Here is a 23,536-nt window from a genome sequence, read left to right on the forward strand (position 1 = left end):
TGATTATACTTTGGTTATAGTTGTCTTTCGTTTAAAATTTTATTTTATAAGCACCTTAAAATTCACGGCTAACATACAAAATCAAGTACATTCATCAGTCCTAGTTTATTTCAGAACTCTTCTTGATTATACTTTGGTTATAGTTGTCTTTCGTTTAAAATTTTATTTTATAAGCACCTTAAAATTCACGGCTAACATACAAAATCAAGTACATTCATCAGTCCTAGTTTATTTCAGAACTCTTCTTGATTATACTTTGGTTATAGTTGTCTTTCGTTTAAAATTTTATTTCAAGTAGATTCATCGAAATGACACGAGTAAAGGAATATTAATACATTAAATATTCTGATTATGCCCTCACAAGTTATGGACACTGATAATCTTAATAATACCAAATATCAAATTTTTTATTTAAGTATTAATTAGAATGATATATAAAATAATGATAACTGTGGTCATATTATTCCTTCTCCTTTTGGTTTTTGAAAAATATCACAGATCTGTAAATGTATGCACCAGATAATTACTCGATACAATTACATTAGTTATGTCATGGAACAGAAACTATACTTATTTGTAGTGATAACTAATTAATATTTAGACAAATCATTACTGTCCTTCACATTTTTTGTAACTTTGTTTTGTAGTTCCAATTTATTTTTCAGCTTTGTACCAAGAATACAGAATCGCCATAATCTATGTGGCAGGTACTCCTAACTTCTCAGATTTTTTACTTGCAGGAGTTAGAGACATGCACTTACTTAAATAAATAACCTTTGTTTCAGCTTAATATTGTAAAATGTGTATTATATAATCCAGGCACGTATTAATATAATTACTTTTAAAGAGATTTTTGGTTTACCACTCCATGTTTGGGAGCTGGAGCTTTATATATTGGGACTCAAGTGTTTAAAATAATATTTCTGCTGAAGAACAGTAGTAATGTCACATAATTTTTTTTTTAATAAAGTAATTATCTCTGTTTGAAGGGAATATAGTAAGATAAGGCTTAGGTAACATTATTATCTCCTTGTATTAATAACAATAGTTTTTTGTTTAAATGCAGAGATGGTCATTCAAAGCCTTGTTGTTTATTAGTAATCAGTTTTTATTCTAATTATTTTTTGTTAAAATCATATTTTGTTTCAGAGAGAAATTTTTGTCTCACCGACAAATTCACAGTTTCTTCCACTTGCATAGTGCATGTGGGTATACTACTTTTTGCAGCCCTGTTATGTACCATGACTAATGACATTATACACCCTAACTTTTCTCTCCATTTCTTATATCTTCAAAAGCTATTGGAATTTCAGATTTTTGGAGAATTTTTTTATATATGAACTTACTAGTGGAGCTTGCTTCAAACTGTTTAAATCACTTGCTTATTTAAAATATGAAGCATTTAATAACTCTTAATCTTCTATTATTACAAATTTTGTAATGCAGTTTTTCTTTCTTTAATAGTGGTTTTCTCCATGCACATGTTTCTTATCTTGATGATAATTGTCCAGCTTGCCTCTTGCTCCTCACAGTGGACAAAAACTTGTTTTTTACACTACAGGAATGTCGTCGGAAGATTGTTGAGGTAAACGTATATATGAACAGAAAGTGAATGCACTGGTTTTGCATAAAGAGATAGGTACTTGGATAGCTAGGTAGATAGATATAGATAAATTTTTCATATAAACTTAATTCTAAGTTTCACCTGCTTATTTAGCTTTCATAGAAAAAAATGGAATTCATAATACGTTTCCAAACTTAAAAATTCAATTTTCATTAAACAATGATTTATTGTACACAGTTTTAAAAATGAGACTCTTCCCAGTCTCAAAAATATCTTGAAATAATAAATAACTTACTGTACAGGATAAAAGAAAAACCCTGATGAGACTGGAAGTACTCTGATACACTTTTCATGCTTCAATGTGTTTACTGAGTCATTTTCAGGGGTGCAATATTGTGCAAGAATCAGACTTATTTATACCCTTACAAATATTGAGATAATCAAATATAAAAAAATCAAATTTAAAATATTGAATAAAAATGATGGAAATGTTGTGAACAGATGGTGTCAAATTTTTTAACATATAAATTGTATTATGGTGATTTTTTGTAAGGATATAAATAAGTCTGATACTTGCACAACATTGCATTCCTGAAGATGATGATGCAGTAAACATGTCGAAGCATGTTGAGTGTATGAGACTGTTTCCAATCTCGTCAGGGTTTTTTATTTTATCCTGTACAGTACATTATTTAATATTTTGTGGTATTTTTGAGACTGAAAACAGTCTCATTTTTAGAACCATTGTTTATTGAAAATTGAATTTTTAACTTTGAGCAGTTACACGGGCACCAATGAATCTGAATATGTTTCCAAGTTTTAAACAATTTTAAATTGTCAACTTCTGAAAAATTATGAACTGTTTATAAATTTATGGTAACATGATTATCAATACTCTTAAAGGAAATTATTTTGTTGTTGTATTAACTGTAGTTTTATTTGATATTTTTATTAGAAAAAATGGTTTGCGTAGATCAAGATAATAAACCAATAAAAATTAGTAAAATAACTGCACATTGACTGTATGCCCTTTACAACAACACATATGATAATTCTTCCAAGTGTCTAATTTCTTCAGTTTCAAGCAAATGATACAAGTTTACATATTGATGAAAGATTTGGGAACTAACATTTAAGAAAAGCATGACACAAATATACAGGGTTTCCAAAAATTATGTGATGTGTTACAAACTTCAACCATGAAAAGGCAGCAAAAGTTACAAACTTACGGTTTGTGTTGGATTAAGAGCACATGTATATAGTTTTTTTACCATAATAATAATAATAAGTGTAATCACGCATAATGCGTGCACAGTCAACAAATATGTCATTAACAAATGTAGTGACAGAGGAGGCTATGTGCATTCTGTGGCTAGCAGAGATGAAATCAGCCCTATTCTAGTGCAGAGATGATATTACTATAGTATATCGACAAAGGTCCACCAGTTAATAATTCTATCAAGAAGTGGTTACTGACAGTTTCAAGAGTCGGGGAGAGTATGTGACACAAGAAAGGAGCTATGATGAACCAATCCCTTAGTCGTCACTGTTGCCATACATCGCTCCTCTGCAGTTATGTGAAGGTGAGCGATATGAAGACACTATGTGAACAAATCACCGATGCAGTAGGTACTGTGATGTCCGATATGCTGATGGAAATCGAATATTGATTTGTTATCTTGAGGGCCACAAATGAAGGAAGCACATGTAGAGGTGTACTGATGGCAAATGATGTGTGGCAAAAGACTTCATACACATGCCCTTCTTCCACCACAAACTTAAGTTCATGACTGTTAATGTGGTTTAAGTTTGTAACATGCTACGTAATTTTTGGACACTGTATTTAAGTAAGTCTAATTAAATGTTTGTATATGGTATACAAAATTAAATAATGGGTTGAACAATTGCCAATTTTATTTTTAATTTAAAGAAGGATGACTTGGTGATTGTTCAACCTTTTTATTTTTTATTTATTTTTTAATGTCCATGTGGTTTTAACTATATTTGTCTCTGTATGTGATATATACTCAAGGATTGATGAGAACCATTACTTGGGCAATCTTTCATTTTATACCCTTCTCCTTCAACATCTCATCATTTTATGATGTATATAATAATTATTATTTTTATGTATTCTCTTGAGGAATACATACCATTACTTTCAGGTTGGATATTCTGTTTTCAAGGCAATAAGTTTATAACTTTTGTAAAAAGAAGTTTTATTATAATTTTGTGTTATTCTGTGTACAATTTAAAGCTAATTTCATTATACGTATAGGATGTTCTGTTCCTTTTGTCAAGCTGTCTCCTTCCTTGACATTGCTGATACACATTTTGGGGGCTAACAGTTGTTCCCACTTTCTTCCTTTATTTTGGTTTGTTATATGCAAGTACTTTTAGGAGGTTTCCTTTGACCTCATTAGTTGAATGTTCTTTTTAATGATTTGGAGCTCCATTTTGTAGTCTTTAGTCATTACAATTTTCTTTGATTTCATCAGATTCTTATGCTTTTATGACGGTAGTTTTGTTCAACTCAGCTAATTGCTAGCATTTTTTTTTTCATTCTGAGACTTTATTCTAAGGTTGACATTTTCTACAAATCTTCCTTTTTGACAGGTCTGTTTATTATTACATCATCTCTTGTTCCTAGGAGGATCACATGCAGTTTCATTAGGGTTCCCCAGTGGGTCATTGGTAAATTGACAGACTTAAAATATTAAAATCTGGGGTTTGATTCCCTGTGATGGACAAGGTACAAGTAGCTTATTTTGTAGCTTTGCAGTAAAACAAGCAAACAAAAGCTTCATAAGGCCTATCTTCAGGAAATGTATTGTGAATCCTTTCTTTGGCCAGATTCATCTTCACAACTATTCTTACGACATGTCCTCTTGTCAGCATACATACTTTCTTGGAGGCTTTGAATTTCCAGTTTTAGTACCTCTGTGGTTAATTCTTCTTTTTCTTTGATTCTTCTTGTCTTTGTTCCTCCTGTCTGCCTCTTTATGCTTTTATGTTCTTGAAACTCCACACTGTACCCTTCCCTCAAGGTTGCCTTTTCAGCCTGTAGCCATTCTTTCTTTTACTCTTTTATTCCAATCAAGTCATTAAAGAAATTTAATTTTTCTCTACACTTGCGAGTTCCTTCCACTACCTGTTTTGGGTTCTACTTGTGCCTTTCAGTATGTCAATTACCTATTTCTCTTTGTCATGTGGTTCTGTTTTTCTTTTTTGTCTCACTTAAAGGTCTTCTGTTGCATGATTTTGTTTGTGGTTTATGCATTGTTGCAGATCTTCTCAACATTGGCTTTCTTTTTTTAGTTCTCATCTAAATAACTTTTTACAATTAATAACTTTAATTTTGGAAGGAGCACATTTATAGTTGTTTCTGTACTGGGCCTGTAATACTGATTCTCTACCGTTTCTTTAAACCTTTATTTGGAATAATTTTTATGATGTATTTTCTTGTTAGTATGTTGTATCTGTTGTCAGCCTGAGAATTACAATATTCATTCAGCCCATTCAGTTTTATAATAGTAGCCTCATTTTGCTTATTGTTGCCTAGTTTTTAAGATACAATATCTACCATGATCTTGGTTGTGGCTGCCTAAGCAGGTATGTGGAACTTTAAATAATTTCTGCCTATACCATCTCACTGTATTTCCCGCTTTTGTGATCTAAGTTGTCTTTTTATATTTCCTGGAGGTTTCTCACTTATTTATAGGTTTCATTATATTTCTGGTTGCTAATTTTGATTTGGAATCTCTGATAAATCTGCTGCTTAATAGGGATAGATTTTCACCATGGCCTCCACAGTGTAGCTTTCTATGCGACATCAGTAGCAGGGTTTCTTCTGGCATTTCACTTTTTTTTTTGCTATCACTTTTGCCTAATGAATTTTTTAAGCACAAATTTTTAAGTTAATTTTTATGTCATTTCTAACTTTTTAATTTTTAGAATCGGTATTTTTGTAACACTTAGTGTAATTCATGAGAGAAAATGGGAAAAAAATTTCAGTTTTGATTTCTGAACAGTCTTGCCTGTAAACAATGCAATTATCGCTTGTTTTAATTTTTTTTCTCCCCACCCCAAAGACTAGCTTCAAATTTGCAGTCATTGCTTGAGAACATATTATCCATTTCTTTATTTCCAAGCATTTCACTTGTCTTAGTTTTTGTATACCCTTATACCCTTTAGTTGCCATGTTTGTATGATGTCATAGGAAGTGGTTTGATCATTTACTAATTAAACACAACTTTGGAAACAAGTGAAAAAAAAAAGTTTAGATATGATTGGATAGAGTACGAATTGGACATCTCATGCCATTGTAGATTATTTAAATTAGTTTGAGCAATATTTTATGATTTCATGGGAAAGTTGATAGTTGGAGCTCTTGTATCGTCAACTAAAGGCATATAGTGGGAAATTTTGAAGACTTGGGAACAAACTAGAGAATTGGGAATTGTTTTTGTAGTTTCTTTAGAGTGAAGTTGTGAAAGTGTTTGTAATGGCAAAATATTCTGATGACTCAAATCCTTATTTATTCAATATTGTTTTTAGGTTTATCATATTCAAATGATATGTGTAAATAAATTGGCTAACTGGCTCCTTATATTTTAAATAATGACATTATTACCATTACCAGTGACAGGAAGATTTACTTGATTTACACAAGATGAATGATGGATGTGCTACTGTACATTTTAAAAACAAATAAAATGCCAATTACATAGTTATTTCAACATTAGTGATTTGACAAATAGGAAATATTAAAATTATCTTTAAACAATCTGCACCAAAATTTTTTTGGGTGTGTGCAAAATGTTGAAATGCCAACCACCACTGGAAACATTGGGTAGTCATGTTTGAAGCATGAATATCTTTGTTATAGGGCCAACTGGTTGTATAAAAAGAGCTTTCTCTAGGTATGTATTTACTTGAAAACCCCTTGTATTATTCTAAAAAGATTAACTTGTTTTGGTCTTTATGCATCCTCCCCTGCTTCTCACCTGTTTCTTCTTCAGGGATTTATTGGTCCCTTTGGGTTCATAAGTAGTCTGAGGCATTTATCATTGGACTGAATGTACATGTACCTGGGCTAATCTATATGTATAAAGACGAAATGTTTGTTTGTTTGCACCCAAACTCCTCAGAGCCTAGTGGGCCAGTCTCAATCAAAATTTGTATGTAAACACTATGAAATATGGGGAATGTCCTAAAGGGGTCAAAATTCAACTTAACCATATTTTTATTTTGTAAAGCCTGTTGATGAATTACTGCCAGCCTATTGAGTCAATCTCAAACAATCTTGACAGGTTGATGCTTTAGATAATGTTGAATATTCTAAAGGGATTCAAGATCAAAGTATTAAAGTTGCTGGAATGTTTCTCAAACAACCATGCTTTTCTCGTGGTCAATGAGATATAGGGTGTTCAAGGGTGAGATCACCTCAAAATCTTTATTTTTGGTAGATGGAAAGCAAACTGTAAATGTTATTTATGAAGAAGCTTTGTTATAATTTTTAAAATTTTGAGATAAAGTTTATGTTCAAGTTATTACTTTGAAATATATCGTTTCTTTTAAACTTGCATTGTTTCAATTAAGTTTAAGAATTACTTGTCAGTTGATGGGTATTTCAGCTTGTCTTGAATATACGCCTTAGTCCTTAGAAGACTATGGTTATACTGTACAGTGTCTTTCAAGTTTTCCGCTTTTCACCTGGCCAGCATATTTTATAAGTTATGTTTCTTATGGAAACATTCTTTCCATGTTTTGCTATTTCAGTAAGGTGACATTCCAAGATGCAGTTGATTAAAGGTACTATGTGTTTTTTTATTACCTTTAATAGAGACTGCATCGTTATAACTGTTTAGAAGCCATAAATGCATCTCTAGAGTCTGAGGGCTACTCTGTAAGTGAAGTAGGACTTCCTGATCTTCGTCACTTTATTTACAAGTCAAAGTCTGCTGCCCAGTTTACTGAGCCTCGCTTAGAAGCTCCATATGTGAGTAACGAGGATCAAAGTAACCTCTTTGGACTGTACCAGTACCTGCACCATCGCATGTATAATTCTGCCAGACCTCTTAAGATCCTGTTCTATGTGGGCCAGAAAGAGATCATGTTAAGCTGGGTGAGTATGACTTATTTTGTGGTATACTAGTAACTATATTTGGTTTTATTTAAGAGTGCTAATTCAAGTCATAGTAAAATAAATAAATAATAGAGTGCTAAGAAATGTTTACTCTAATTCTGATTTGCAGTGAAATAAATAAATAAAGTTGATGAAAATCACCTTGGCACAAATGTTGTTAAAGCAGTTTGCTAATATAAACAGCTTGAAGAGCCCTGGTATTGGGTGAAAAAGGCCATGTTAGGACTGGATACAGCAGATATAGTTTATTTGACACGTACTCTCTTCTTTACTTTCACTTAAAATTTTTAGTTATAATTTCTTTTAGTTTGCTATAATTCAAGTTTATTTTTAAACTTAATATACTCAATCTAGTTGATACTAGTTCAGGTTTTACACAAGTCTTAAGGCAGTCATAGTTTATTAACTTCCACTAAAGTATTTGTTTCAGGACAGTTTAACCAGAACATAAGAGAATGAGTGAAGGCTAGATTATCTTGCACGTTATAAGAATGATTTGCACATGCTAATAATGATGTGTTGTTACAGATGCAACATTTTAACATCTAGATACTTAGGTCAGGGTTAATGCACTACTCATCGACTTGCACATGATGCCACAGTTAGTCTAATGTAAGGAGATATATAATTTTTTTTTGTATAGTGAGATTCTCAAATGAGGTAGATGTGGACTTTGGTGCTTTAACATAGTATAGAAAGTCTCATTAATGTACACCAGTTTGGAAAGTTTATCAAGATATGTGGTCAAACACACACCTTGCTGCTCCTTTGCAGAAGCTTGTTATAATGGAAATTGGAGTGTCTGGAAATAGTTTATAATCATTGCCATCATCATAAATAAAATTAATGCTGACGGAAGTAGTTTCAATGTCAGTATTATTATTTTAGTTGGGATTAAGGATTATTAGAGTAGTTGCTGCATCAATAGACAACCCCAGCAAGGCACAAGATCAGATGTATAGTTATATTACTGAATTACAAGTTGAAAATATACATATGTGAATGTGTTTCAGTTGCTTTTGTAAATGCATTATGTGTGTGTGTGTGTGTGTGTGTGTGCTGTTTTTCTGGTAAATTTTATAAACAAAATATTTTAAAAAAATGTAAAAATAGTGCCTTATTTATTTCTGACTGGAAAAGTGGTTTTAAATTTATAGTTTGCATACAAGATATTTTATTTCTAAACATATCATTACTTTTATTTGCTGTACAGGAAAGTACAAGATATTTTACTTTTAGTTAACTTCTTATTTTACATCCAATGATAGAGATATATGCTAGAGTTTACTTACATACCCTTGAGAATACTTGGGTGCTCAGCAATCTTTTACTAAGTGTATTTTATTTGTGCAACTGACTCTGTGACCAGAAAATTGTTACATTTTTATGGTACATTACCTAGTAAGTTCAGATAGATACACTTGCTTAAACTATACTTTTTCTTGAGAAGAATATGTATGTACAATGATAGTTTAAAAGTGACAAACTTGCACCAGTCAAGATTTCTTTGGGAAGTACCTAAACTTGTTTATAAATCTTAATTAAGAATAAGGAAGCCATTGTTAGAGTTGTCCATTACATAAAATATGGAGATTCCAGAATATGCTTCACAACATGCAAGCTTCAAGGAACCAGCTTTTTTCAGGTTGGTTGGGGACCGTAAGGGATCACAAAAATATCAAACTCAATCAAGTTATTCTAATATATACTGATAGCTTAGGAATTCCACATCAGAAAGGAAACTGTGGATACTTTCAACAAACATTAAAGTAAATTATTCTTTATTTCTTTACTAAGTTGGTTGTTATTCTTGATTCAGTTTGCTTTGTCAAATCACATTCTTCACAGTTCAGCAGCCATGAATTTCTATATGATTTAAAAGAGTAATGTGTGTGCATACATGTGAAGCTTTTTAAAATTTCATTAAATTAGGAATAGGAACTAATGGATGATGCACCATATGTGTAAGGGAAGGGTGGGTGTAGATAGTACTATGCATTACAAAGCAAAATTATTTGGGCACTGGCTCTGTCATTCCTCAGAGCTGCATCTCATTCAGCAGTGTTATTGTGGGTGAATTTTTACATTTGTTTATCAACACTTAAGATTAATAGTATCAGGGACCTGCAAGCAACATCACTAAGTTTTAATAATTGCCCCCATGTCCCAGATTTTGAATATGTTGCTAGATCTGGTGGATCGGTTTGTCATTTTTAACCAGAGCATTTAGTCCAAAGTGTCCTTTGTGCTAGAGATTTTGCAGGTATCACGTGTTGTGGAATAGGTTAAACCTTGCAGTAATTGAGACATCCTGCATGGCCATCAGATCTGTTCAGAACTCTATGTGCCTAATCTCATACATGAGTATTCTAGACAAGTCATGTAACTGTTTTAATTATCTTATATACAGAGCACTGCCTTTAAGTTTTATAAACTTTATGCATTCAAATACAAAATATCATGACCAAAAAAAGTTTCGTGCATGATGTAAGTTTTTCTCCTCTTCATTAATAACTTGTTCTCTCATACTACAGCATGCACAGTAATAACCAACATCTGTAAGCCATGAATGAAAGGAAGATTTATCAATTTTATGTTGCTTTATTACATATTGCAACTGCTATCATTGCACCAATGCAACCAAAGTTCTATTATGTACATTTCTTTATATCAGATAAAACCAGTCCTTTCTCAGATATGCTGCTCAAAAATCCAAAATTTCTAGTGTGCACAACTTTTATACCAACAGCCAGAGGTGGAGAATAAGTTTATCAAAAACTATAGCCCTTATTTCATGTTGTTAGTGTTGTTCTACCTGTATACCATTTTGGAGTTGTTGTTTCAGATTTAATCTATTGGAAATCATTTGATAAAGGTATCAAAATCCTACTGTGGGTTTAATATGTAGGTATCATGCCAATGCACTTGTGTACTCATCGCCAATACCAGGTCCTCTCCTTATACCAGTAGAAACAGAGTCCAGTAGCTTACTTTGCCCTTGTAATATCAATAGCCTGCTAATTTCTACTGTAATTTTGTGCTTGTTTAAGCTTGTCAAACTATTTTTGACTTTTTCCGCATGGTCCTGTATCATTTGGATTTGCTGCTTTTGGTTGACAACTTGAGCTCTATGCTTCACAAATTGAATAATTTAGATTTCTTTCATGAGAGTTGTATAAAACTTTGACAATGGATTACCTATTTTCAGTGCTTTATTTCATATATTTCTTCAATCAACTTGTAGAAAAAAACTAAACACAAAGTTAGATCAGAATATTTATTGGAGTCAAGCTTGTAAGCAAGGCTATAAGATATATCGCAGGACACACACTGCTTGTCAATGGTATCACTCCAATGCTTACTATAATCAGATTATTCCTCAGTCTTGTCATCTACTGTGTATTGTACCATATCATTGTAAAGGTATTCAGTTACCTTATCCATTGTTCTTTTCAGAACAATGTCATTGTTAATTAGATTATTTACACATTTCAAAAGCTTCTTCTCCTATCAATACATTTCTACCATTTGGCTGTATTTACCATAAAGCTCATACATCCATTCTGGTATCATGGTTCGAGTCAGTGCAGAAAAAGGAACCTTCATTCCATCCATAACATATTCATAAAAAATTTACCGCATCATCCATAGCATAAGTTTTGAATGCCTATCAAGAATGATTTATCTCAATATCCACACTTTGACCCTTACAAATAAATTTGTGAAGATAGTGAAATCAAGAAACCTTTCAGATTTTGTCAAATTTTGGAACTCGTGCAACGTCATTCTTCCACAAAGAAGAGCACAACCCCATTCTTATTCCATCAATGTTTTGTACCTTATGAAACAAAACCTCTGGACTTGATGATATACTTTACCTTATGAACCATTTCTTCCTATATCAGCCTGATCAGTTTTCAAGGGGATGTGGGAGAAAAAGTGCAAGTACAGTCTTTAAATTGTTCACTGTTTTACAAGCTCAGCCTAGCTCTTTCACTACAACATTTCTTCTCAACTCTTTAGTTAGTTTTTTCTTTGCTTGACACTTTTGTCACTGTGGTCATAATCAAATTTTGAACATGTAAAGCAGGGTGCAACAAGGAACCGTGATTAAACCTAGGACAGTAAAATATGGTGATGCTAATGTAAATATGTCAATTTTAGAAGTTCTAAAATTTTCCAGAAAAGTCCAAAAAGTTGCATATCTTTGGAAATTTTTCACAAGAATTAAGGCTGAGCCAGTGAGGAAAAAGTGTCACAACAACTTGCTTGTTTAGGACCTGGCAGCTGAAATGTAGCACTTTTACTGACAGTGTTGGTGTAATTTAATATTAAATGGCAGAATTTCATTTCAGCTGCTCAAGTAGTGTAAGAAATTTTAATTGTAGGTAATTGCTTCTTACATGCATTCAGGGTTTTAAAAAAAAAAGGTTAATTCACTGCGTATTGTTTATAGTATTAAGCTCCCCCCCTTCCTCCAAGTTAAAAAAAAATCAAAGGCAAACTTACACAGGAAGAAAAAGGATGCTGTTTTTTTTTCTTAAACTTAGAACATTTGTAGAAATTAGTCTATGTTAATGAGACAACTGACAAGTAGAAAATTTAATCTGTTCATCACTCTGGTTTCTAACAATGTCTGATAACATCTGTTATAACAACAAAATTTGACTTGTACATAAGCAATGTACAAGCAAACATATGTAGCAGTTGCAACTTAACTAAATGTACATCCACAGAAACCAGTTCATGACACATTAAGTATTATGAGTTAATGATGTATATATATAGCATGATTTCTCTAACTGAGAATGCCTTTGAATTTTAGGTAATTGCTATTTTCGGATCCTCAAGTTGAACATCAAACATGCTCAGTTGGTAGTGATTACAATTGCAGACTTCGTGTTTCTACTTATTAATTTCCGATCAGCGCAAGTTATGTATGAAGAGTGAAACTAAAAATAAACCTGGCAATAGATTATTACTATCATTATGAAGCTAAGAAGTTAGAAACTAATGGTAATACGTTATTTTTTTTTTTTTTTTAGATAAAGTAAAAACAAATTTTCAACACACTTACCTTAACACAGTATTTCATTTCATAACCTTATTTTAATTGATTGTAAAAAAAGTACTTGATCTGATTAGTTTTCATTATCTATATACAGCTAAAAAAGCTAGATATTTTATTTTGAATGCTGGATTCCCTCTTTGGCATGTTGTTCTCTATGACTGTATTTTTAAGTTTTGACTTGATATAATATGTAATTTAATTTTTAAGAAGGAAGATTTAAAACCTGTTTTGAATGAAATACTATCAAAGGAAAATAAATTAAGGTATTTTTATAATAATGAAAAGATTTAATATTCTAAGCATTCGATTGGTGTTTTGATGTGGATTGATCTATAGATACAGGTATTATTTATTTATGGGGTGTCAGTCTCACAAGAGAGTTATAATAAGTTGTGAAAAACCATGCATGGCCCTTGCTGGTTCATTTAGGAAATACCAGTCTGTATAGGGTAGCTGTTGTTGGCTTGCTTGTACTAGTTGGTTCATTATATTAAAAAAAAAAAAACCTCTATTTCAGCACATGGCAGGGTTTGAACTATATGCTGCTTTTGAACCTATGGTGACCAAGTTTACAGCAGTCAACACTATGAACAAATTAGTAAGGTGGATTAAGAAAGAGGAAGATCGTTTATTTATTATGAATGCTCCAACAATTTAATCTTGAGATATTGAAGATGTAAGCTCTGTATGTAGAACTATTATACATGTTCATTTGGTGAAGCACTAAGATTATTATTTAACACCAATTATCAGAAAGCTTACTTAGAATATGTATAATTTGAGAATCACAATGGAATTGAGGTCCTTCCTTTCTTTACATACATTTCAAAAACATTAGCCACACGAGACAAATTTCTGTTTAAAGCTTACACAGAATGGGACCAAAAATGTGGTTTACATACCATGCTCAACCCTGGTCAGGTTTTCATGGGTCTAAACAACAAAAACAGTAGTTATAATAACAAAAATATCGGGTTATAGCATATAACAGTACATTTTTTATGCATTACTCTGGTATACAAAAAAAATTGTAGTATTTGAATTAACAATTATGTTGTGTCCAACTTCAAAAGGAGTAGAATTGACTTGTCAACTCTTGAAAATAAATACAACTTCGGGTAGTTTTTGGGAGGATTTATTTTTCCTGAACACAAAAAATCCTTATAAGAACAAGATATACCTGTTATAATTACTTTGTGAAAACAAACACTAGTTCAGTTAAATATTTTTGTTTTCTTCCACATGAGAAGCTGCTCAAAGTGTTTATTCCTTTGTATCTATCTAAAAATGTACACATGTAAAAGATTACATTTCAATTTCCCTTTCTTTTTTGCAGAAAACATAAGGTCAAATGAGTTACATTTTTGTACCCGATTATTTAAAGAAGAGCCTTGTATTATTTAGTAAGTTCTAAATCATGATACACAATATTATAATTAACCTTCAAAAGCTGCCAGCAATAAATGTGTAGAAGGTTTAAATCTAGATTAATAAAACAAGTCGGATACCCTACTCAAAATGTGTAAAAATAAAAAAAATAAAGTTTATGGATCCAAATTGACTAAGAAATGAATTTTTTTTTTGATAAACATCTCATAAATATAACTGCAATACCAAAACCAGATATGATACAAATCACATTGTTCTCTCTTATCAACCATGAAGCATAATTTTTATAACTTATATGTTATTAGTGTTGATAACAAAAACATAGCATAAGAATTAGTCATAAACCAAATGCATCACAGGAACCTGGCAAGAAGTAATTAACTTTAAAAATTTAACCTTTTACTTAGAACGTTATATATATAACTTATGCATTGTACCATGAATAATGTTAAATTTTATTCTTAATCTATAGTACATCTTCAGGACTGATTTCTCCATCTTTTCAACATGTGACATTGAAAAACTTTCTAAACAAAATGTTATAAAAATGCCTCTTTTTTTCATGTACATACAAACTTCTCTTATTTCAGATGTAGCATTAAAAAACAGTAACATAACCTAATGTACACATGTATAAGTAGTTTTTAATTACTTGATAATGGAAAACTATAACATTAAATTTACATCATGCTTCCAAAAGTCAGTTGAGTTAATTACAAATGCACATTTGGGGTGGATTCCTTTAGAATCATGCTAACAAGAATGGTTAATTTTTTTATTAGTGTTCAGGAATAAGTCTTTTTCATTGAAATTTAAAGTATATCAAAGTAATCTTTACTGTCAAAGATCTACTTCCTACATTTTGTGTATCAAAATATATATTTTACTGATATTATTTTCAGCTCTCAAAAACTAACTTAAAAGCCAATTTTATTTTGCTCTCATATAAAAATTTATTAGCAATATTATATAGTTTACTTTGTTAGTGTGACAATTTTATAACAAGTTTTAGTATCATATAATTCAAATATCTTGCTTACTAAAAAGACAAACAACTGATCTTGATTTTAACCAAAAATCTTAAGCAAAAAAAAAACACATCAAAATTCAAGTATTTTTTGATTCATAGTGATTGAACTACACACCAAAGCTTGAAATTAACTTCTACAACTAAGAAAATTTGGCAACAGTTATAAATTATAGACTTTAAATTACTGATCACATGTAGTAACTGGTCAGTTATCTTTAATATGCTTGAGACTTAAATGGCTAGTAAAGTTAATTTTTTAGTAGAAATACCAGTTCACAGAAATACTCCTGTTGTCGAGCTGAGAGTTTAACAAAGTTTTCAGGATAGTCTTAACAAACATTGAAAACTTCAACAAATAAGTAGGAGGAATGCCCAGCTAACTTGTAAAATTGATTTAGAGAAAAATTTCCAAATTTAGTTATTCGACAGAAAGAATATAATATAGTAACTCTGTTTAACTTTAAATTTTATTTAATAGTATACAACTTTTCAAATACTAATCATAGTGTAACTTTCAGCTTGAAAACAGAATGAAATATGTATACACACACACAAGAACTTTGATTAATATATGAACAAACACCTTACTCTATTTTTCATTTGTTTAACTATTATACAATACATGGGGATAAGCTCCAATTAACCTAATAAACACTACACCAGTACCATTTACAAGAATTTTAGATAGAAGCAAGACTATTTATACTAGTTATTTGCCAGTCTGTGACAAGAATGCTATAAAGACACAAATTTCAAAGACTTGAAGATACTATGCAATGTGGTCAAAATATAAAAATAGTATCAAAAGCTTATGAATGTCATTTCTTCAAAAGGTGACCAAACCTCTTGTTTTTTTGAACAGCTTTTTTAATTTTTTCATATTCTCTGAACAATAGAAAGTATTATGAATGACACTGAATACCACAATTTAAATGATGTTAGGAACACAATGAAAACAATAATTCTTTGACAGTAAAACAGTAATGAAATTAATATTTAGCATATTGTGAAAGTAATGATATTTTTCACTTGATGATACAATTAATTTGGATCTAAACTGACTGTAAAAAACAAAAAAAAGTCTATATACTGAAAGTTGCCAAAATTCACGTTTCCATGCTGCATGACCTAAGATAATTTTTCTCCTTTTATTTTCTCCTTGCAAAATGTTTTAGTAGTTGTAACACATCCAAAGCTTGATTATCAATACTTTTCCTCAGAATATGTCTGAAATTAGTGATAATTTTTCCTCTACATCAAAAAGGAGCAATAGAAAAGTCTAGATATTTTATTGTCTTTAAAGTCAATAAAAGAGAATACTAGAAACAAACTATGCTAAATAATGAGAAACTCTGACACAGAAACAGATGCGTCACTGTATAACATAAAATGTAAGAAGATCTGGCACTTCCAACTGATGCTGTAGTTCAGTATCATCCAAAGTTATGGGCAAAGCACAATGTTTTAAGTAAGCATTAAGGAGGAACATAAGGTGGAGGCTGCCTGTAGGTTGGTGCTGTCTTTGGTCGGGTATTTTTACTGTCTCTGTTTGTGGTAAAGGGAGGTGGTGGGTGATACAGTGGGGAAGAGCTTGAATCAGGACTAGGTTCTGAGTTTTTAGGAAGAAGAGGAATGTGTTGAGCAGCTTCCTCTGCAGTCTTCCCATTCTCTGGACTGGACAGAGGTGGCTTCTCTTCTTTCATTATGGAAGGTGATTTGGCAGGTTTTGGTTTTTCATCAAGTTCATCTGCAAAAATAATGGGTACACCTTTGTTCATAAAAGAACTACTATCTTCCATTTTCATCTTTCCTTTACGTCTCCGACGGTACAAAAAGCAAGCAACCATAACTGCAATAATAAGCATGATTACTATGACAACAGCAGGGATAACAGTAGTGATATAAATATCATCATCTGGTACTGCTGGCTCTTCAAGGGGTTGTTCAGGTTTTGCAGAGATAGGAGTAAAAACACCTATACATGCACCTTGTGGATCAACATTAACCTGATCAATTTTGAATTCTGGGCCCATTTTCTGAATAAATCTTTCCGAGACTGTTTTGTTTAACACAAGCATGTGATTAATAAGCTCACTTATTGTGTCTTCTGGGCAGTGCTCTGATGGAAGAGTATTGTTAGTCCATGTGTATACAACTGAGCCATTGGTAATAGATAATATTTGTAAGTATTGAGGATTAGGATCACCAAAAACACTCGCTAGTTTATGAGCAACAAGTATCTTTTTACTCATATCTTGGTTTATCTCCCCAAAGTCTGTATCAATATGTACACTAAATTCTACACTGTTTTCCATGTGGGGTGGTGATTCTACAGTAACAACAAAAACATCACTGACCTCTTTTCCTTCTCCATCAATTGCAATAAGCTGATACTCATGACTTCCAATGTTTTCTTCAAAAGGAAGACCAAATATTACCTGTGAATCTGAGTTAAACTGAATCCAGGATGATTGTGCAAGTTCTTTGTTGTCAGATGTTAGAAGTAACAGTTGTAGATTAATAGTGTTGCCATCCTCAATATCATAAAAAGTATTTTCTGGAATTGTAAACTGAAGTATTTCTCCCACTTTGATTTTAACAGTGTCAACTGGATTTTGTAATCTTGGTGAAAAATTGGTGTCTGTGGGACTTGGTGATACATCACATATTCCATGGAAGTTGACATCTATCTTCTGTATGTTGAATTCTGGCTTCATTGTTTTTCTCAGAAGCTTTGATGGACGATCTCTATCATTAGCAACAAGCTTCCTCATTAATATACCAATAGCTTCCTGTGGACAAGGGTAATTTGGAAGCGAGAAGTTTGTCCAACTTAGAGATGGAGGTTCTTGGGTCACTGACTGGACAGAGATATGAGTGGTATCTTCATCACCAAACACTTTTGCAAGTTTTTTAACTACTTCTATTTCCCAGTCAATGTTAATAAGATACCTCCATTTCTCATATTTTAGAGTCATTATGAATTCATGATGGAGACCTAATTGTGATGGATCTTCCAACACTTGAATCTGGAATTGGTCAAATGTAGACATCCCATGGCTGTCCATGGCTTCCAAAATAAAATCATACTTGCCAATGTTTTGTGCAAAAGGGAGGGCATACAGTTTCTGTCTTTCAGGATCAAACTGAATCCACAGTGATGGTGAAACTGCCATTCTTTTTACTGTCATGAATATTAACTTTAGATTCCTTGTGCTACCATCTTCATAATCTGAGAAAGTATCTTCAGGTACCTCCCAACTCCATACTTGACCAGTATAGAGCTGTAACTTTTTAATGTGATTTTGAACTGTTGGCTTGTAGTTAATAGGTATTATTGGTTTTTTAGTTGGCTTTTCTGGTATGTACGTCTTAGTGGGTTGGATGAAAGATGATTCAGCTACTGACGAAAGAACAATTCTTTCTGTTGGCAATGAAGATTCTGTATCTGACATTACTGGAGATGAGAGAAGGGTATCTACAGGAGTCATTTCTTCCAGTTGGCTTCTACTTGGCTGCAACTCTTCTATGACAGAGGGAGAGAAATAAACAGTTGGTCTTTCTGGTTGAAAAACAGGTGTCATCATTGGAGAGTACAATTTAGTTGTGGGTAAATGATGATAGTAATACGTTGGAGATGGTGACACCTGACCACCACCTCTATAATTTCTTTGTCCTGCCTCACCAAAGTCTTCACCATGGTGGTGTCTATGTCGATGAGATGGTAACATAAAAGATGGAGATGCCATTGTAGGAATCACTCGTGATTCTGGAATTTCTGTTTCCTCCGATGGCTCGTCTGGGCCGTCAATTTCTGAGAAGGTTGGCCATTTGGTAGGAAGTGGCGCTTCTGGGACAGGAGTTCCTCTCAAATTCACTTCCCTCCTCTCCCGGTGGACCACAAGTGGCTGTTGGCTAACTACATTCCAACCAATTACTGAATAGCCTAGCAGAGTTCCTAAAGATCCATTTGCAGCTAACCATTCTAGATCTGAAATTTTGCTTTTGTGGGATGGGCTAATAAGACCAAAACATCCAACCTGCCATTGAAAGGCTACTCCTGCTTTTTGTCTACTTTTCACAGTTCCTGGTCCTGCCAACAAGGCTGATTCATCAAAAACCTTCCATTCTTTTGTAAGAGGAGAGATTTTTATAAAATCACCCAATATTCCAGCAAGTGAAGCAAGCTTAGAAATAACATCTACACGTTGTGTAGAAGTTAGGTCGTTGAAGGTAGAATCAACAAACACAGATGCAACAGTGATGGACTCACCCTTGGGACAGTGGAAAAATTCTGTACCAAGGTGGGCTGATGAGAAGTGAGGCAACTCTGGTACTACTTCAATGGAGAATATATCCTTCCCAACAGAAGGGTGCCCTAAAGATACAAGATATATATATATATATACTTCTCATCATGTTGTAACTTCTACCACAGCAAAATAATGCAAAATTCAAAAATTTTTTCAAAATAGTTTCCTACTTACTCTAAGTAGATTTCTAGAAAAATAAAATATGTTGGAAAGTAAGGAAATTTCGAAAAGACTCACACTGACACAAATGCTCAAGTAACAAGAGAAATGATGTGGAAACAATTACCCATATAAAGATCATGCTTAATAAGCACTAAAGAATTTTAAATTAGATATGTTCTTTAATATGCAAATTATATTAAATACCATTCCCCAATTTCAATCAATCTCTTCACACACAATTGTAAATTTTAAACTTGAGATACTTTACTGAATCCAAAACTTGGTTATACCATGATAAAATGAATAAATTGATACATAAATATTACATCTTTTGAGCTAATAATTTATCTCAACGTTTTCACTGAGAAAAAGCTAAAGATATCATTTTCAGTTATGTGTATTGTCATACTACAATATTTTGTAAGGAAAAAAGGACTGCAAGTTTCCGTGTTATTATTTTTTTTTTACACATTTATAACTCGTGCAGTTTTCCACTCAGGTCGAAACCTATCACCTCCCTACAGGCTTTTGAGTTTTATTAAAGCATAGACATGGTTGAGAAATATTTTGTTTTTATAGATCTGTTTGGCACTTCTATACTTTTACCCTATCAAAATTATATACCTACCTTCTGTATAATTGTAAATTTTTTGCAACTTCTGATAAAAAATAAATCAGTTTTAGTAAGACTAAGAAATGATATATATAATTACAAAACTCATCATTAGAAACCTAATTTTAAAATTCTGTGGTAAAATTTTTCATCTATCAAAGATAACATTCCTTTAATAGAACATCTTAGAGTTATATTTGTATTCTGCACACACACACACCTTTTACATATAGACACAATGTTACTTTTTTTACATGATGGCTTGAATGATTTTTGACTAAGTCTACTATTCAAGGCAGTTTTTTTTTACTTTCAGTTGCAATTTACTGTGCAAATGCATACTTCAGGACAAATTATGTATGCAAATTAAAACCTTTATCTCTCTATCTGCACACACAGGGTAGGGCAAAGTTACTATACAGTTGGTATAGTTTATACTAAAGAAAACATTACTAAGACAACTGAAAATAATTTAATATTTTTTTCTTTCCAAGTAGGATGTTAGAAATTAAACTATGTTCTAAATGAAACAACTGTATAGTAATTTTTGCCCCACCCTAAATATAAGAAGTAAGTGGGTGGGCATGGTTAGAGAAGACCTTTTGTCACTAAGCATTTTTTTCAATGAAACTTGAACACCCACTATACAAAAATCCATAACAAGCTCACACATTGTTCTATTTCATTTGTGGTAAAAAACAACCTACTTTTACCTCTCTCTTTTTTTTGCATTACTGATAGTGTTCAAAGTAATTTTTCTTCAAAACAGAAAAATTAAACAAACTTAAAACCTGTTGTATCTAAGTAGAACAATAAACAGGTGCCAATTGGCATAGCTTAGACTTAAAAAGAGTTCTACCTAATCATATTCTTTGACTTGGATACTAAGACATGATATCTTAGTTGCATCTGCCTGATAAGTAGTCATAGATGTACATCTTGTTTGATCTTAATTTTCACTTCACAAAAACATTCACTTCTAACCTACAGAAGTTGATAGTGAGAAATGCTATTTAATAGATTTTATTATTTATTTAATGTGAGTTTAACATGTTTTACATTACATTCATGTATGTTGGATAAAAAAATATGAAAATAAAAGTTCCAGAGTTAACTATGAAGACAGACAACTTCAAAGTTTTCTTTTTGTGATTAGCTAAGCTGTACACAAAAAAATAAATCACATTATACATATTGTTCCTCAGAAAAGGCTAAACTTCTTCAAAACTTTAATACTAACTTTTATGCAGTGTTCTATAAAAATCATTTGTTACATTAATGAGGGATAATAGGGAATTTGATACAATCGAGAGTAATTTCTCAAATGCCAAATTATCCATTAAAATAAATTAACACAAAGTACCTCACCATTTATGTCTGGTGGCCCAAAAGCCTTTACACTGATGTAATACTGGCCCTGGTCATTAGATGTAGGAACCCCAAGAAATGTGTGCTCAGTCTGGTCAAATTTTAACCACTTTGGAAGTGTTGATTCACCAGCTTCAAGCACCTGGATATAAGGAAATAAAGTTGTTAATTAAAAAAAAATATATATCCATTGAACCTGTAGCAGTACATGTTGCCAATTGATTGTTTTGTTATATTTTGTAAAAACATTCCTTACTCTCTCTTTGATGAAGTAGAGTAACTAATGGTAATGTAGCAAGCAGCGTATATTATTTTGATTGAAAATTAACACTTATATTTGTATTATAAGTTGAAATAATGATATACAATGGAAATGGAAGCATTACAACTTACGACTCTTTGGTGTGAAATGTGAGAAATCAGCCTTCCCAGTACAAACAGTGTTGCAATAATTAATAAGAGCTAGGATAAACGAAATGCGCTTAATTTACAAGATACAATAGAGGGAACAATTATCAATACCACCCACCGCCAGTTCTTGGACTACCTTTATCAAAAAGTAGGATTAATTTTCTCGTTGTAATGGCCTCACGGCTTAGGGACGAGCATGTTTGGTGATATTCGAATTCACGATCTCTAGATTGCAAGTCGAGAATCCTAAACACAAAATGTCAGATTGTTGCCAGTTGAATTTATTTATTTTTATCTCAAACACCAAATATTTTCCCCCCTTTTTTTTAACTACAATTAATTTGTTTAAACAAATATGCAAGGAGCGGGGTGTAAAACCTTATTTTAATATTTAACTTGTAAGGGTTAATGAATTTGTTGATCCTAGCATTTTATTTTGATGCATCTACAGTTACTGGAATAGCCAAGTGTTTTTGTGTCTTTATATCTTCCATAAATAATTTCACTTAAAACAAATCCAGTATAATTTCCGTAGTACACTACTTCTACATTTCAGTAGTATTAGTAACAACAAGTTTGAAATTCATATTAATAAATATTATGATTCAGATAAAGTTTAGTGAATATAGTTATTTTGCAACAAAATATAACTAATTGCCTATAACGCTGCCATCTCGTATTGATTATTTTAACTATCTTACTACTTTTTAAAGAAACTTTAGGTTCTATGTTTTGGGGTTTTAACTCAAAGTGACAGTAGCTTTGTAATAAACAAATTCTTAATAAAACATTACAAGTTGAACATAACATAAAACTACACTATAAATCTTAATATTAATGCATAATCATCATTATACAGACATTATAATGGGAAACAAAACACACACAGACAATGTCACTGCTATTCTACCCTACAGAATATTTTCTTTAAGATCACATTGTTTTTAAAACTATAATAATGCTTTTGGCTACACACACAATTAGTTTCAACCAAACAAACAACAACAAAAATCAAATGCCTACAAAATACAATTGCCTGTATGAAACTTCACTAAACTTCACAATTAGGTCGAAAAAGTCTTCGATAGAATTCCATTTTTCTTGACCTAAGTAGTCAGCCACAAGATACTTTCATTTAAAAACGCAAGTCAGTTATCAACAGAATATTAATTGATGTTGACGAGCAACTTATGTTTAAGTTCAATGGGTAACGTCATGTTTACGGAATGAATATATTATCAAATAATTAAGACCAATTCTGCATGGGAATGCTCCACAATGTAGAATGAGTTTTATATTTCATGACATTCTTAGTTAACGATTTCTGCAGAGGGATTATAAATATTTTAGTCTAATAATTATTTTAACATGCGTAATACATTTATATATAATTTACCCTTTCTTTCAACGGTTTCGGTTCTACCAATGAAATATTAAAACATCAAAACGAGGGAGAGGGTGAGTGGT

At 31.9% G+C, this 23,536-nt stretch overlaps 2 protein-coding genes across 4 annotated transcripts in view; one reads left to right on the top strand and one right to left on the bottom strand.

Annotated features, from left to right (window-relative positions):
- Positions 1-13,926, top strand: part of LOC106465314 (vacuolar fusion protein MON1 homolog A-like) — a 43,236-nt gene extending 29,310 nt beyond the window's left edge. Inside the window, exons 5-7 of the mRNA XM_013925524.2 lie at positions 1,465-1,585; positions 7,410-7,691; positions 13,301-13,926. Of these exons, the coding sequence (XP_013780978.1) occupies positions 1,465-1,585; positions 7,410-7,691; positions 13,301-13,441 (544 nt within the window). The 3' untranslated portion in view covers positions 13,442-13,926. The remainder of the gene's footprint in view (positions 1-1,464; positions 1,586-7,409; positions 7,692-13,300) is intronic.
- LOC106465313 (dystroglycan-like) overlaps positions 13,903-23,536 on the bottom strand; it is a 74,228-nt gene continuing 64,594 nt past the window's right edge. For all 3 annotated transcript variants that reach the window (XM_022393185.1, XM_013925521.2, XM_013925522.2), the window contains exons 3-4: positions 21,659-21,800; positions 13,903-19,580 (exon numbers count right to left, since the gene is read on the bottom strand). In XM_022393185.1, coding sequence (XP_022248893.1) covers positions 16,678-19,580; positions 21,659-21,800 — 3,045 coding nt within the window. In that variant the 3' untranslated portion in view covers positions 13,903-16,677. The remainder of the gene's footprint in view (positions 19,581-21,658; positions 21,801-23,536) is intronic.

This window comes from Limulus polyphemus, unplaced genomic scaffold (assembly GCF_000517525.1).
Source record: "Limulus polyphemus unplaced genomic scaffold, Limulus_polyphemus-2.1.2 Scaffold1906, whole genome shotgun sequence".
Taxonomy (NCBI): Eukaryota; Metazoa; Arthropoda; class Merostomata; order Xiphosura; family Limulidae; genus Limulus; species Limulus polyphemus.